Raw genomic sequence first — 17,820 nt, forward strand, 5'->3', positions numbered from 1 at the left:
GAACCAAGCTACGCGCCTACGTGCACTTAGCTGAGGAGCAGTGTGACTTTATTCACAGACTGCTCGCACCACAAGCTGTGGAAACAGGCACTGGGCGGGCAAGCTCGCTGTGCCCTCACATCAGCCTCCTCTTCTTCCTGGGCTGCCCTGGAGCACTGCAGCCGGGAGGCCAGCCCGAACCCCTCGCCAGCCCCCCACACGCCGGCCCCACCCACAACCAGCCTGAAGTGGAAGCCTCCGACGAGGTCTCAGGAAACGTCCTATCCGGGTTTCCTCCATCCCAGCGGGCTCTCAAACATCCTCGAGCAGGGACACAGAGCTCACACGGCCTTTCTCCTGTCAGGCCGCTGGTCATCCTGGAGCGCGGGGAAGAGAAAAGGATGAAGGTTAAGCCTGAGTTCACTCAAGACAGACCAGATTCATTGCTCACCCTATGTCTACATGCTCTACATTTTAAAAATATAGCCTGGGGCTTCCCTGGTGGCGCAGTGGTTGAGAGTCTGCCTTCCGATGCAGGGAACACGGGTTCGTGCCCCGGTCTGGGAAGATCCCACATGCTGCGGAGCGGCTGGGCCCGTGAGCCATGGCCGCTGAGCCTGCGCGTCCGGAGCCTGTGCTCCGCAACGGGAGAGGCCACAACAGTGAGAGGCCTGCGTACCGCAAAAAAAAAAAAAAAAATATATATATATATAGCCGAAGTCATTTTTGTCCTGGTTTTTAAAAACTATGTAATGTGATTTTTATCACCTTTTCTGGGAGACTCCTGACGGCACCCTCTCTGCTTAAAGACTGTAGAGGCGGCAGGTGTTCTCACGCAGGGTGGCCAAGGTGCGGGCAAGCGGCAGGTCTTTGACCCTGGCAATCTCTCGAACCGTGTGCAAGGCCAGGCCTGGGTGGGCGTACTGGCAAAGGCTCTTGGGAACCTGGAAGACACCAAGCATTCAGGATATCATTGTGCCTTCTGTGAAGAGCTGTCACGTTCAACTCCCTCCCCGGCCCTTCCCCAGCAGGGCCTCTTTGGAGCTGTGTAGAGACCCCTTTACCTGCAGGTGCAGGGAGAGTCCCAGTCAGGGGGGCTCTGGGTGAGCAGGGTCCCACGCTTCCTTGGACTACCCTCTACAGGGTAGGGCTTTGCACTGCCTGGAAGAGAGTGGTTACCCTTCAGCTTCTCAGCCCCCTAGACTTTGGTTCTGCAAAGCAACAGAGAGGACACACCTACACAGCCAAGGGTGGGACCTGGAAAGGTACTGTGGCTCTGTTCCTGCCAGCCTTGCAAGGGGGACTGCACACCTCCCACCCTCTCTCCTCAGTGCCTCAACTCAGCTTGCAGACACCCTTACCTGTCGAGGCAGGAAATAGGGAGCATCAGTTTCCACGATGATCCTCTCCAGCGGGATCTGTTTCAGAGATTCCCGGGCCTCCCAGGCAGAGGAGTAGGTCAGGACCGCCGTGAAGCCCACGGACATGTTGGGAAAGTACTTCAACAGGGGCTCAATGACTGGGTAGCTGCCGGTGAAGCAATGCCTGCAAGGAGGAGAATTCCAGATCAGGGCTCTCTCATAATCCCCTCTGCAGAAGCCCCCAACTCCCTATGGACATTTCACCTCTTTTAAGTTATTTTCGGTGGGTAAATTCTCAGAAATGGAAAGACTGCATCCAAGGGAAGGACTCACAATCAACACAGTCAGAAGCAGAATTAAAAACTGCAGCCCAGCTGGATCACAACTACAGTAGGTAAAAACTAGGTCCGGGTAATCAAATGAACCAGAAGGAAACAAAAAATAAAAATACTGGGGAGTGGCCTACAGGTGAACTTTCTTCTCTTAACCTGGTATCTGTTCATGTTCTTAGGACAGTACATGTTAGTCCAGAAGGGCCGAGGGACTGTGCCTCATCTCATCTCTGGTGGTGGCTCCACTCAGAGGCATCACTCTCTCTGCCTGGGCACCTGGAAGGCAATGCTCTAGAGGCCTAACAGCCTCACCCCTTCAGCCACCTGGCTTGGGCTCTAGACTCCCTGTTTTTTCAGTTAACCCACCTTACCCGTCATGGAAGTGCCAATGGGCATCACCTCTTGACCTCTTTGTAGCCAGACGCAGCTAAGGGCCCCTCCTCTGGTTCCCAGGGCACCCTGTGCCCACCTCAGCCCCATGCCCTCTGCAGAGTCGCCAGCTGACTGTCTCCCACTGCTCCCCAGGACCCCCCAAGCCAAGCCCATGCCCAGGACAGACACACCAGGGCAGGTTGGTGAGTTTACCAAACTGGAGAACCCCTAGATACCATTTAGAGAAAATACATCCTGGACTTTAACTGCGGGTGGGGGAAGTGGGGAGGGATGAACTTTCAAATTCAAAGTAGGAGAGGAAATTTCTTTTCAGGTGCCCTGGAATGTTCTCTGTGTGCTCCATCACTGGACCCACAGCAGCCTCTCCCAAGATCGACAGCTCTCAGATCTGGGAACCGAGCTTCCACTACAGCCTGCTTCATGCGATGGGGGTCACAGTGATTTAGGGTATTAGCTCAAACCGTATGAAGTTGCCATGTTTTAGGTTAAACCATGGTCAAATAATTAGAAATTTCACATGGGTCAACCGGATAGTTAATCTTGAGAAAAGATTCTATGTAAAGACGTAACATCATCAATCCTCTCCTCACTGAATTTGTTTTCCCACGAACGTCCTAGACAGAGGGACATGTTCACTTCATTTGCCCGCTGAAGTCCTAGACTCTCACCTGTGAATCTTGTAGTCTGGAGGCACAAATTGTTTCATGATTTTCAGCAGATCATCATCAGCTTCTCGGCAGTGGATCACCAAGGGTTTCCTGAGAGACACGGCCAGCTGCAGCTGCCTCTCAAACACCTGGGAGGAGACAGAGTGGCAACACCTGTGGGTTAGGGCTACTCTGGATGTCTGTTACCCCAGAACAGCCAGTCCACTGCACAACCCCCACTGTCTTCTTCAATTCTTTACTTTTAAACTCTATAATGCATAATAATAGCTAACACTCACCAAGTGCTTACTAGGGAGTATTATTATTTAGGTGTATTATAACATGTAATCCTCACAAGCACCCTAAGATAGGTACTGCTGTTAGCCCATCATGCAGTCAAAGAACCTGAGGCTCTAAATGAGGTCAAGGAACTTGCAGCTGGTAAACTACAGCACCACAATGCAAATCTGAACCCAGGCTGTCCACACAGCCACCACTAGGCAATGCTCACGTGCGGCTGCAGGGCTGGGCTGGGCTCAGGAGCACCACTACAAGTTAAGTGTCCTCCCCTTCACTACCCCCGCCTCCACTCCCACTCCCACTCCCAAGAGGTAATCCATCACCTTGCGCACCTTTTCCTATGCAAAAAGTTGCCATGTATACTATACGTCTGTGCAATGCCTGGCTCTCAGCAGGTGCTCAAGTATTTGTGGAAAGAATAAGTACTATACATATTTCCTGCAGCTTGCTTTCTTTACTTAACCAAAATCAGATCTCCTTCTAGGTGAATACCTACAGATATACTACTTTTTTTGTTTTTTTAAACTCTAGCTACTTTAAAAGTCTTCAGTAGTAAAATATACGTGTTGCTAATAATTTTAAAGAAAAAAGTAGGGCTAGAACTTATTCTTTCCTCTTATTCTTTCCTTATTCTTATTCTTTCTAAGTTCAGGTTTAGAAAAAAAGACAAAAATACTAATTCATTATAAAGAAATTACCTCATCTTAAACTTTATGTTTTCACGAGTAGCTTTTTCAATTGTGCAATATCATTCGTGTTTGAATTTTTAACATCAAATAAGAAGACGCTTCTGGTAATTTGAGTCAGGTGGTATTCACCTGAGAATGACATTTTCAAGTCCAACACTTATACTGCCTCTTCTCAAAACAGTGGCACTGCGCCAATACCAGTTCTGATATAACTCACTTTTAACCAGTGTTTTCAACTAAAGCAAAGTGACCCTGGGAACCAACAGCATACAATACTTGCCAAGGACTTTAAAGATGAGCTACTTCCACTACCTACAGCCGGCAGGATCCCTCCCCAACACATCAACCCTCCTTAAACTTCTCCAGAGGCAAGAGGTTGCAAGGGATTCTGATTCCAACATTTAATTTTTGCTTCTAAAAAATTCTTCCTTGAGTACTCAATACTATTATACTCAAACGGTTGAATACTCAAACTATTATAGCCTTGAGTATGCAAGTACTCAAACTATTATACTCAAACTATTGAGTACTCAAACTATTATAGCCTTGGGATGGAATATAACATAGCTGTTAAAAAGCGTATTTTTCAAAGCACGTTCAATGAAGCAGGAACATTTTCACAGTGGAAAAAACATTCAAATCTGTAACTTTCTCTTCTTAACTTTCCTAAATTCTTTTTTAAAAAGCACATGCATACAACACACATTTCCTTGATTCCATGACAGGTGCTTGAAAGACATACCACCAATTGTCCCTTGCAATTCTCCAAGGGACAGCAACATTAAAAATATGAATTTCAAAACACATCTGGGGCTTCCCTGGTGGCGCAGTGGTTGAGAGTCCGCCTGCCGATGCAGGGGATACGGGTTCGTGCCCCGGTCTGGGAAGATCCCACATGCCGCGGAGCGGCTGGGCCCGTGAGCCATGGCCGCTGAGCCTGCGCGTCCGGAGCCTGTGCTCTGCAACGGGAGTGGCCACAACAGTGAGAGGCCCGCGTACCGCAAAAAAAAAAAAAAAAAAAAAAACACATCTGAAGTTCAAAAACGTTAAGAAGGAAGAACTGTTAGGGGACAGGAACTGTGCCTGGGTTGGAGCATCTGTCCTCCCTGGGAAGCCAGGTGAAGCACAAGAGTAAATGCAGCCCGCTGGGAGGGGAAAGTCTTATGACGGTAATGGTCACTATCTCTGATGGAATGGGAAATGATCTTCTTTACACATTTGTGTATTTTTCAAATATTCTGAAATGGGCACACTAACTTTGAAATCAGAATAAAAATATATTGTTTAATTAAACAAACACAACGTGTTGCTTCCCAAGAAGGAACAGAAGTTTTGACACCTGTATCATTAGCTGTAAAAGTCACTCAGCACCTAAGCCCCTCCTCTTGTATAATTAAGCTGAAAGGTAAGAAACAGTTTGTGAAGCATTTGACCAATGACATCTACAGGGTCTGGCTAAGAGCAATCACATTTTTAGAGACTCTAAACTCATTAGTTCCCAAAGTAGAGCAAACCTTGTGTTTCAACAACTAAAAGAGGAACTAAATAAATAATAGTTTGTCAACAAACTAAGGACGACATTACCTTGTGCTGCTCTGGGACAGGTGTGGTGCACTTGTGAGAGTAATCCAAGCCCATCTCCCCGAATGCCACGGCCTTGGGGTGCCTTAAGGCCTGCAGAAGATTTCTTTCTTGACTCTCGTTGTAGTAACGTGCAAAATGGGGGTGACAGCCAAAGGCCCCCCACACCAGATCCTCTTTCAACAGGTCCTCCCAGAGGCCATCTGTCAGTGTGCGAGGATCGCAGAAGTCGGAGATGCAGCCCTGAAACTCCTTAGGGAAGGAGCTGCTGTAAATTTTCCTGAACTTTGTGAAGCTCCCTCTGAACGACAGCTTGGAATAGAGCATGTCCAAGTGACAATGGGTGTCGATGAAACCCTCCAACCTGGGCTCCCGACGGCTCCTGGGCAGGGAGCTAGATGCGGGTCCTCCACACGGACGTGGCGGCACGTCCTCCCGGAAGGTTCTTTTCTCCTTCACCTCTTCTTCTTCCGAGCTTCTGGAGAGACGAGATGAACGCGACTTCCGGGATCTGCCTTCCTCAGCGGCCTGGGGCTCTCTGGAGTTGTGCGGGGGGCTCACCGTTGAACGGGGGGAAGAGCCCCGGCCGCTCCTCTCCACCTGCACCGTGTCGCTGCCGCCACTGCCCGCGGAGTGGTAGCCGGGGGTCTTGGGACCGCTGGTCCAGTAGCTGGCGTAGTCACACCAGGGACTGCTGTACAAGTGAGCCGGGTACATGACGTAATCCGTGGGGAAGGGAGAAGGCTCTGGAACCGCTGAGGGTTTCAAGGATACGGGCTCCTCCTGAGAGAATCGGACTGTGGAAATCTCGTCCACGTCGGACCAGTCGCTTCCTGAAGAGGTGCGCTCCATCACCACCTCCCGGTCTTTAGGCTGCAGAAAAGCAAAGAAACACGTTAGCCTTCTTCCTGTGTGAAGACAGCCTCCCATGCTCAGTCACCTCCAGAACAGAAGCCCTGGCTGCTTTTCTGGCCGTGATGATGGCTTTGCATTGGCTCCTTTGCTCACTCTGTCACCTGTGTTCCCCATTATTCCCAGAAAGCGAGCCAGCTTACAACTAGCAACAGTCCTATCAGCTTCAGGGAATAAACTTATGCCCATGGTCTCATATGCCACCCCTGAAAGGGAAGCTGTGCCTACATTCCCTTTCTGAAGACCCCTCTTGGGAAAAACTGCTCTCTAGAACACACAGTGTATTGGGGGTTTTAAAGAAAAGAAGCACTCAGCATCTCATCCTTAACAACAGGTCTCTCACACATTCAAAATGCACAACCACACAGGTGTAGCAGTTTCAAGATGTTTGCAAATTCTTTGATATTACTCTCCACTGTAAGATGGGGTTTGTGACCCCTCTCCTTGAACCTGGGCTAACTTGTGTTGTAACTGATGGAACCAAAAGGGACACTGCAGCTTCCAGGGCTACGTCAGAGCAGCCTTGCTATTTCCCCTGGTTCTCTCTGGTTGCTCCTCTGGGAGAGGCCAACCACCACATGATATCTGAGTACCCATGACCACATGCTAGAGAAGTCACACACAGGTGCCAGCACCAAGTGCCTGACGTGTTCACATGTGAGCACATGTGAACAAATAAAATGTCTATCGCATATAGTAACACATAATTAACATGTTTGCAATCTAGCTCTTCAAAATATAATTCACCATTTTTTTCAAAAACAAAAGTTAATCTGATTAAAATTACAAAAAATGCCCACATGGAAGGTAAGGGTTTCTCCCCAAAATGATGCTCCCTTTTCTGAGGGGTCTGTTTTATATTCAAGTCCCCACAAAGTCTCTTCTATTACAAGATGTACTCTTTTATTTGAAAAAGACAAATGACCCCAAACAAATCTCAATCAAGCTAATTTGAGACGTTTAAAGAGGTTCTCTAAGCTCATTCTTTTAAAAAGGAGGGGAGATGGGAAGCCAAAAAAGGTAACAGAGTTAATAATTATTCCTGCGGGTATGACCTCACAGTTCTGTGTTGGACATCATTTTTAACAAAGCTTTTCAAGATTGTTTTTACTTTTTTTAAAAGATAACTTTTTAAAAAGCAGTATGATAAGTGGTTATGCATAAAATTACACTGGAAAAACACTTAAGATAGGTGTAAAGTGGTATCCAGGTGAAGTAATAGGGCAACACAGGGCCAGCTGGAAAGCTATTTCTCACTAAAAACATTTTTATTTTTAAACAATGTAAATATATTTCTTTAAAAAGTAACCTAAAAAATAATTAGACATGGTTACACTGTTGGGCTGCCAAAAATATATCTCCAAAAACTGAACACAAACTGCATGCAATGGGAACAGCTATTTGCAAGGTGGGATAGAATTTCCACGGGCAGACCAATACAAATTCAAAAAGTGCTACATTGTATCAATAAGATCTCATCTACAGGAAATTCTGCAACTCAAATGAAACCTTTTATTTATTTTAACAACAAATAAATAACAACACGGGGTTGGGGAGGGGAGGAGGAATCTACAGAGACTAAGAGACTTAGCACATTTAGAAACTGACACACATGACTTACATCCTGTTTCAAAAAAACTGAAACAACCATGAGACAGGGAAATTTAATCACTGACTGGATAGTTGATGTTATTAAGGACTGTGGGGAGGGACTTCCCTGGTGGTCCAGTGGTTAAGACTACACGCTTCCACTGCAGGGGGCATGGGTTAGATCCCTGGTCAGGGAACTAAGATCCCAAATCCCGCATGGTGCGGCCAAAAAAAAAAAGGACTGGAGGAGAGAGAGGGCAGAGGGAGAGATCAGAACTGTAGTTATGCTTGTTTTTTTCCCTAAAGATCCTGTATCTAATTTTAGAGATACACACTGAAATATTTACGGATGAAATGATACGGTAGGTGGGATTTGCTTCAAAGTAATTTGTGGAGAGAAAAGGGATACAGAGATACAACAAGATTGGCAGTGAGTTAATACTTATTGAAGATGAGTGATTGGTATGTGGGTAATTTTCATAAATGTTTTAAATATCCCATAATAAGAAGTTTAAATAGAAATAATAACAGTTAAAATTCCAACTCAGATGTAAGGGTAGACATGTCCTCTGACTGCTTCACAAACTTCTCTATCATCCGAGAGTATCTGTTAAAAAATACCAATTCCCCAGTCCCATCTCAGACCTCCTGAGTCAGATTCTTTCATTCTTATCATCAGGGAAGTTCAGGAAATCACATTACATAACACAAAAAGTAACTCCAGTGACAACAAAGACCATGTCAGAAAAACATGTAAAGAGGTTTAACAAAATTATTTAATGAAATGTGAGGCTGGAGGAAAAATGGCAGAGTGGGGAAAAAAGTGACTTCAAAAATGCACATGCATCTAGAAATATATATGATAAACAGACTTATGATGACATCATCTAAGACCCTGAAAAGCTTTAGATAGTCAAGTTGGCCAGGAAAATGTTTTTGGATTTCCTTTTTGGGAAAACCGGAGATTACCTATACTCAAGACTGCCTAAGGTTCAAGCCCATATGGTAAAATTTAAAGCTACATTTATTGAGAGTCTACTATACTCGAGGCACGGAGCAAAGGATTTTCATGTATTAATTCAGGGTTCAGCAAACTGTGACCCACAAGCCAAATCCAATGCACTGCCTGTTGGTGTAAATAAAGTTTTACTGGAATATAGTCAGGCCCATTCACTTAAATATTATCTATGGCTGCTTTCATGCTACTCCAGCGCAGTTTAATAGTTGCAACAGAGGCCTTAAAAGCTCAAAAAGCCTAAAATATTTACTATCTGGCCCCTTACAGACAGAGTTTGCTGATCCCTGTATGAGTCTGTGATAACATTTATAGAACCATGCCTTTCATACAGAGGAAGAAACTGGGGCTCCAAGAGGTTAAAAGTGACTTTCTCAAGACTGCAGTTTAGGGGGGCAGAGCCAGGATTTGAACCCAAATGTCTGACCCCAACACTCATCTGTTGACCTACCATTTCATGCTGCCCCAAATAGATACCCAACAGATAATCTAAATGTCCAGTTTGACAAATAGAAGTTTGGGTATATACGTTTGGGAAGTTCATCCATACCATGGAATTCCAGGCAGCCAAACAATGATCTATGTTAGACAGGAAACACAGACATTGTATACTTGGTGGGAAAAGTAGTTTACAAAACCGACTGTTCTTGGGATTTCCAATTAAATACAGCACATGTGGGTTCTGTCCTCCCCGCCCAAAAACTCTTAAAATTACAGGAAATGGACATGAAAAAGCATAAACCTACAAAGAGAAAGCATATAGAATAAACAGCAAAGCAAATTAAATAAAAATTTGATGCTAGAAAGCAGATAGATGAACAGTTACTGGATAAGCAGATCGCAGATGGCCAAAACCTAGGCCCGTGATGAGAAAAACCCAAAAACATGCTGAATCACACTACAGGACCCCAGAAGACGAAGGAGTTGGAGGTACCAGACCTCTCAAAATGAAGGTGAAGCTGGAGATGAAAAGAAGAGAATTGGTGAAGTTAGATCCCCAGATCCCTGCTCCCATCCTGTACAGAGGGGCCTGCCCCTTCCCTACCCAGCAAAAGATAAAGTTCACTTGGAAAACTTAAACCACGGAGACTGTGGAGTAATCAGGGACAACAGACACATAGCTGAGGGGGAGAGACCAACACACGCTGGACAGTGAGAACCCAGGCACCTCCCTCAATCTGACCCCTAAAACACTAGCAGCCAGAGGTGTGCTCCTGGGCAGAGCACTGGAAGATTTGTCCCAGGGACCCCTAGCAGCCTCTGAGGATAAAGCTACAGGTCCAACTGGGAGTCCACAGGTTATCACCTGTGTTCAAGGCAGCAGTTAATAAGCCCTTCCAGGCACTGAGAACTTCCAATCGGCTTTTTAATGCGTCATTTTAAAAATATGAACAGATACCCAAAACATCTGAGGAAAGCCCTATCACAAAAGACAGAAACCAAAATATTTAGGAAAAAAAAAAATCAGAAGGAAACTCAGCAGTGCAGAAAGAAAACTTCAAAACAAACCTTTATTCCTATTCTCAGAGAAACAAGAGAAGGTATTTAACCTCAAAACAAGAACAGGATGTTCTAAAAAAGGAAGACTCAGAAGACTAAGCCAGTGTTCTTAGATATTAAGTATGTCAAAAATTTTAAGAGTATATATTATCATTATATAGGCTCTCCTTAATTATTCATAAAGAAAGCAGAGATGAAAAGAGAAAGAGGAAAAAAGGAATCTTAAGGAAACAATTAAAAGGGCTATACCTCGAAAAAAAAAAGGTGGGGAACAGATTACTTATTTTGACAACATCGAGAAGAATTTTACGGTACTAGCAATTTGGAGATGAAATAGTCATAGTCACAGGAACAGAGAAAACTAAAGGAAAAAACAAGGTAAGATGAACTCCAAGGAAAATCAACTTGTGTAAGAAAGGAAATGTAATCAGAGTATACTAAGTAACTCAGCTATGAATATGGTGATAATAAATCAAATAGATTTGGCTAAAAATGGTATTATGATACAGGGAGCTGCAGGAAGGGAGAGAGGATACATTTACGGGCGTGGGTGCTGTCAAAGTGTAGAGAACTAAATTCTCATCTCCTGAGTAGGAAGTCCACAGATGTCTACATTTTCAAAAAATAAACAATGAAAAATTACTTAGAAATATGGAGGTAAGTACTAGAAGCGAGAGTTAAGAGACGAAAGGGGCTACCTCCAAGCAGCAGTAGTGAAGGATGGGCGGAGATGCGTACAACAGAGGAGTGCTTTTCTCCTCCGAATTATAAGCAGTGTTAATAACCGTTAGTTTCCCTCCAATATCATTCAGTATCACTCTCTCCTTCCTCTACAGCAATAAAAGTTTATCTGAATGTAAAGCTTCCCAGATGGAAATTAGTCTGGAATCTTCCAGACTCTCTTGCAGGTGTTGGCCAGGTTTCTAGATTCTTGTCAGCAGCTATGAGCAGATACAATGGGGACCGCTTCTGAGCCCAACTCTTAAAAGGCAGGGAATGTACTATGCTCTTCTCCTGTTCCTCCCGGCTGGAATGTCAATGTAATGTGCTGAGCCCGGTCACAGGGGCTCAGACCGCAAGATGGAAACTGCTGAGGGGCAGCAGAGAATCGAGCAGAAGACACCCCAGGCCCCCACACTGTGGAGCCATCCTCCTTAAAGCAAACTTGTTTTCTTTAAGCCACAATTATTTTGGCCTTTGTTACACAGGCACATCTATGTCTTAACAAACATATAAATCCTAAAACAAAAACAGCACTGAATTGAGGTTTCTTAATAACTCTGAAAGCTATGTTAGAAGAGAACCAACAATTTGCTCCCTGGAGCCCTGGGTAAGTCAAGTACAGTGTTGAATGAGTAACACTCAGGATCAAACTAAAAAGACCAAATACATTTAACAGAATTCAAAACCCCATGCTTGGCATGAGCTTGACTCACTTTCTGGCCGTTTACATGCGAGTCAGAGTCATCCAAAAACTCCAGGACTGGACAGCGCTTGTCAATGACCGTCCTTTGGCCACCCAGGGGCTCCTCGCTGGGTTTCTCCTGAGGGTCTATCACCACTCTCCTGTCCCAGAAGCTGCTCTTCTCCGGCACAGCCTTCTCCTCCTCTGCTCTGACCTCTGGGGCAGACTTTTTCTCTTTCTGAGGAGCACACGTGGTGACACTCCTGGCTGGCCCCTCTCCGCGGCTGGCGCGCTCTGCCGTGTTGGGTTTTGCCTTCATGGCAGCCTCTCCCTTCCTTTTTGGCATCGACTTTCCCAGGATGCCCTGGATGGCCTTTAGGTAGATCATGGTAGAGCCCTGGTCTCGAAGTCTATCCCTCTGCCTTTTCTGGACCTTGTTTGGTTCCTCAATTACGTCATTTTGAACCTCAGCTTCAGCTGCAAATTCAGAATCCATGGGGTTACGAGAACTATCTTTGGAATCAACCTGGAAGGAAAATGACACATCATGAAAGGTGATTTCCTATATGAAGCACTTGGCAAATGAGACATCAGTGGAGATGTCATGCCAGCCCTCAGCACTGTCAGCCACTGTTAACAATTTCAGGGGCTCCCAGCGTGCTCCCTCCCCCCATCCTTTCTCTACAGGTGCCACAAGGAGTTCTACAATCTGGCAATGTCACACCTCTGCTTAAAACCCTTCATCGGCTCTGCATCTGCCTGCAGGATACATCCCAGACTCCTGAGTGTGACACCGGAAGCCCTCCTCCCCAGGCTGGCCCCCAGCCTTCCTTCCAGCATCACCTCCCGCCTTTCTCCACACACCCAGGTGTTCTGGGAATGAGGAAAGCGCTGGAGAAGGGGCAAAGGAGGGCCCCAGGAACAAGCAGTGCCCTGAGCGTCAGACCAGCATCTCCTGACACTTTTTGGACATACGTTGCTCCTGTTGCCTGAAATGTCCTTTCTTCTGCCTTGGCCATCAACAGAACTCAAATGACACCTCTCCTGTGAGGACTCTCCCGATGGTTACTCACTCAAGTCCTCTGACCCCTCGTACTTCAAATATCCCTGTTACAACACTCCACACACTGCACTGTGATGAACTGCCTTATTCTCTGCACCTCCAGCCCCAGCACAGCCTTGCACCCAAGCACTGGACATCCGCTGAGTGAAGATGCAGGAGACAGGACCACCCGTGAAAGCTGCATCCCTCAAGAGCCAAGACGCACAATGCTCTCTCGTGTCTGGGCTGCGTGACCCTGCAGAGGGCTCCTCAAGGGAAGGATCCTGCCCTCTCCGTTTCCCACCCCTCACACCTAACACTGGGTCAGGAGGAGCACATGCTCACAGAGGGCAGCAGCAGAAAGAACACTGGCTTTGAAGACAGACTCATCTGAGATTATACCACAGCTCTGCCCCGTACAAGCTGTGTGGCCTTGGTCAACTCATTTAACTTTTCTGAGTCTCATCTTCCCAGGGCCTACACAGAGCAGGTGCTCAAATATGTGTTGACTGATATCTAAGTATTTGTTAACTAATACATAAAGGTAACACTGCCATCAACTATACTTCTATAAAAAAACAAACAAAAAAAAGATTAAAATCTCAAGGGTTTAGCATAATCATGATTTTACTTCTCAAAAAAAAAAAAAAGAAAGATAACAAGGCCCACCTCACAAGACTGAGGATTATGTGAGCATCTAGAGGTCAAATATTGAGACTCATATTTGACAAGCTCTAGCACATAATAAAGCTTAAATTTTCCCTTCCACTCTTCCTTCCCTAAATTGAATTAGAAATTTGGGTATGTCATACTAAAAACTAAAATTAAGGTAGGTGAAGATGCTCATGACAGACACATTTAACCTTCTCTATAAAGTAAACAAAGATCATCAGCTACCATTAGAATCTGAGAAAAACCTCGCAATTATCCTGGAGGTAATAAGGCACAAACAAGGAGAGGCTGGCCAGCAGGAATCTCTATTGATTCCAAAATGCCCAGTCTAGCTATGGTCTGAATGTGTTCCCCACAAAACTCTTATGTTGAAATCTGACCCCCAAGGTGATGGTATTAGGTGTGTCCTTTGGGGAGTGATTAGGTCATCAAAGTGGAGCCCTTACTGATGGGATTAGTGCCCTAGTCAAGGGGCCCCAAGACAGCTTCCTTGCCCCCTCCTGCCATGTAAGGACACAAAGAGAAGACTGTGACCCAGAAAGGAGTCCTCACCTGACCAAGCTGGCACCCTGATCTCAGACTTCCAGCCTTTAGAATTATAAGAAATAAATTTCTGTGGTTTATAAGCTACTCAGTCTGAGGCATTTTGTTACAGCAGCCAGAATGAACTAACACAAACATCTTCCCCTCAGAATATTCCATGACCTGGCACAGAGACTTCTGCGTTGAGGGGGACACATGAAGGTAAGTGTGTACCCCTCAATGTTTACAGAGCAAATGCAGAAGAGCAGGTGGATGGGTGGGTAGAAGGTAGGCGAGTGGTGAGGGGACCTTGGGAGGACCCAAGGGGAGAAGAGGCCGTTTCTGTGCATGCCCTTCAGCAGCGCTTGCTGACAGGACTTTGGACTTATTAGATAAACAAGCGTGCAAATGACTGCAGAAAAGGGGGGGAAGAGGTGCAGAGAGAGGGGAAGGTCAGAGAAGCATTTTCAAATTCATCAAGATGAGTATAGGGAGGGTGGGAGAGAGAAGCAAGAGGGAGGGGACATGGGGATATTTGTATACGTATAGCTGACTCACTTTGTTATACAGCAGGAACTAACACAACATTGTAAAGAAATTATACTCCAATAAGGATGTTTAATTAATTAGTTATTTTTTAAAACATGAGTAAAGTACTGTATCTTGTTTTCAAACTAACAAACACTCTCTAAGGAGAGCCCTTAGCAGTACTAGAGTAGCACAACTGGGATCGATCCCATCAACATCCTCATATTCTATCCAACATGAATGATCTTCCAAAGGCGCAAATCTGCCTTCCCCTTGTATAGAGCTCCCTAATGGCTTAGAATAAAATCTAAATTCCCTTGGCTCATAACACCGTACAGCAAGCTGCCCCCAACCTAGCTCCCCAGCCTCCATTCCGGAATCTCTGTCGCACCAAACCACCTGGTGAGGCAGTCTTGTGACTTCCGCAGCCCTCCCTCCGGACTGGACGCTCCTTACAAGCCACCTCATGGCTCCACCATCCAACAGAATGCTCGGCACACAATCCTCACTCAAGCGCTTATGCCTGAGAGCAAGGCACCGGCAGAACCCGAGACTTCTGAGACAGGACCAGACTACTCACCGCTCCATGGTTAACCGTTAAATTGAGGCAAAACAAGACCCATTAGCCCTAAATTAGAGAAACGTGTGTCTGTGATTGTATTAGACCACCCGGGAAGAGAGGCCACACCCTCAACTCTCCAGTTCCAGCCCCACAGGACAGCCCGAGCGGAGAGGATGCAGCACACCTGAAACACTAAGCTAGATTCCCCTGTGCCTCCTCATCTTGTTATTGCCATTACCTTTAATCAACTGACAGTTTTACCCTGTACCCAGAACCACTGAAGCTGCAGCAAGAATTAATGACAAGATCAAATTAGCCTCATATTTACCTGATTTACATTTGAGTCATATTCAGCATTCTTATGTCAGACAAAGCTTTTCAGCTCACCATTAAATTTTTTTAAAAACTCAGTGTGCCCACAAGAGTTCTGACTGTGAGGGCCAAACTGAAAACACCTGGAGCACTTCGCCTAAAAACAACAGCCTGCCAACGAGGATACAGAGCTAAATACAGCCTCACTTCTCAATTCCACGTAAGAAACCACTGAGCAAAGGCTTAAGGACAAACCACTTTCCTTCCGGCTGCGTTTGGGTTTTTTTTTATGATAACTTTATCTAGGGGCAGCCCATCTCACCCAAGTAAGACTTTTCCTCCATTCCTTCACACACAGAACTCCTCCCCACCTCTGAAGGCCCAGACCTCCAAAAGCTAGAAAGCAAATCCCAGGCAACTAGAAACACTGCCTGGCACAAACCAGGCCCTAGATAAATATTTGTTCAAGACCTGATTAAAGAGGTGGATGACGCTAACACAGTAGCCAGTAACATAAACTAGGGCGCCTCTCCTCCCTCTAACCTGGAAGCAGCAGACTGACTGCAAGAGACTGAACCTTTCCAAACTCACGATCAACCTTGTCACACATACACACACACACATACTCGCACGCGCCGAGAAAACATAATCTTTTTTTTTTTTTTTTAAGTTAACATAAAACTGGGCTTCCCTGGTGGTGCAGTGGTTAAGAATCCGCCTGCCAATGCAGGGGAGATGGGTTCAATCCCTGGTCCGGGAAGATCCCACATGCCGCGGAGCAACTAAGCCCGTGCGCCACAACTACTGAGCCTGCGCACCTAGAGCCCCGAGCTCCACAAGAGAAGCCAGCACAATAAGAAACACGTGCAGCACAACCAAGAGTAGCCCCCACTCCCACAACTAGAGGAAGCCCGTGCGCAGCAAGGAAGACCCAACGCAGCCAAAAGCAAACAAATAAATTTATTTTAAAAAGTTAAAAAGTAAGAGTTAACATAAAACAAATGAGTGGATGAACTGCACCTCCTCCATGAAGCACTCCTCAGTCTGCCCCCCAGTATTATGAAGTCCTCCTGTGTGTACCCACTGGGGAACTAAACCCTGAACCTCCAAACTAAATCCTGCCACACCACGCAAAACCCCAACGTGCTGGAAACCGTAACCTTGGTGAAAAGCCACACCAAGAACCAACTTCTTTTTCTTGGTTCTGTGCTTCACAGGGCACAATTCCCTAAATTTACAACCGAAATAACATACATCTGTGTCTCCGGGGCACGCCATCTACCTCCCGGCGCAGCGAGCCTCCATCCTGACTGACTGGGGGTTACAAGCGCCTGAGAAATATTTATATATACCTGGCAGCTCCGCCCACACCCCAGCATAACCTCATCAGGGTGGCAGGAAGGCGCAAGGATTCTAAAGTAGTTCCAAAATGCTGCCAAGTTTGCAAACTACCTCTCCACCGACCTTCAGGCCATCCTCTGACGTCTTCCAGTTTGCTCTCCCCTGGGGAGACCCCAGAGATCTTAAGAGACCTGGTCTTTTTTTTTTAGTATCCTTTCACCAAAATTCCCATCTCCAACATCTCAAGCCAAGTGGAAAGGGCTTCACCGTTTGCAAGGCGTTGGGGCCACTTACCTTAAGGCTGCAGGCTTCCTCCTGGAGAGAAGCCATTTCCTCTAGAGAAGGTCTGGCAGGGCACAGAGGGGATCCCCCTGACGAAAGGAATTCTCCTGAGCTCTGAATCAGGCCTCCTTTGGAGGCGGCCCCACCCACACCTGGGCCAGAGGAATGGGAGGAGGAGGAGGAACTTCTGCGGCGGGATGAGCCCCAGGACACACCATGCTCCTTCTGGGTTTTCATGCGCGACACACCATGCTCCTTCTGGGTTTTCATGCGCTTGGGGCTGCTGGCCCCTCCTGAACGCGACACAGAGCTGTGAGCTGGCCGGCTGGAGGGGGCCACATCACTGGGCTCCCGGAGGCAGCTGCGCTTGCGGGAACTCCGCTCCGAAGGGCTGCTCCAGTGGTACTTGACCTTGCGCCTCTCCGACGCCATGGGCACCTGCAAGGTGAAGACGGGGCCGGGAATCCACCACCACTCCTGCTACAGCTGCCCCTCCCCAGCCTCCCGCTATCCCGGGACTCCCCGAGGGAGGGCAGGCCAGTAGGTCAGAGCCAGGGGCTGGCTTCACTGACCTTTCCCCCTTCTTTCCACTGCCCATCACAGTGCACAAGGTTTCAGAGATGTCAAAGCGCTTCGAATGTCTGCGATTCCAAAGCGCTTCGGAGAAGTCCAGAAGGTCCCAGGATTTACCAAAGGCTTCGTTCGATTTGGTTTCCGAGCCCACAACGTGCTTCCGCGATTACCAAGCGCTTCAGTTTGCACAGCGCTACTTCGGGGATGTCAAAGCGCTTCCGGGACTACGACGCGCTCTGATTGAGTTTACAATACAAAGCCCTTCGCAGATGTCAGCGCTTC

The 17,820-nt window shown here is 46.7% G+C and overlaps 1 protein-coding gene across 1 annotated transcript; it reads right to left on the minus strand.

Moving 5' to 3' along the window:
* Positions 1–41: 41 nt before the first annotated feature.
* TATDN2 (TatD DNase domain containing 2) lies at positions 42–17,397 on the minus strand (the record flags this gene model as incomplete). The annotated part of the gene is made up of 7 exons (XM_079712540.1): positions 42–356; positions 748–923; positions 1,341–1,524; positions 2,734–2,861; positions 5,286–6,155; positions 11,736–12,230; positions 16,978–17,397. 6 exons carry the CDS (start codon positions 17,395–17,397, stop codon positions 783–785), a joined length of 2,238 nt encoding a protein of 745 aa, XP_079568666.1. The 3' UTR covers positions 42–356; positions 748–782.
* Between the last annotated feature and the right edge of the window lie 423 nt (positions 17,398–17,820).

This window comes from Hyperoodon ampullatus (assembly GCF_949752795.1).
Source record: "Hyperoodon ampullatus genome assembly, chromosome: 10".
NCBI lineage: Eukaryota > Metazoa > Chordata > Mammalia > Artiodactyla > Ziphiidae > Hyperoodon > Hyperoodon ampullatus.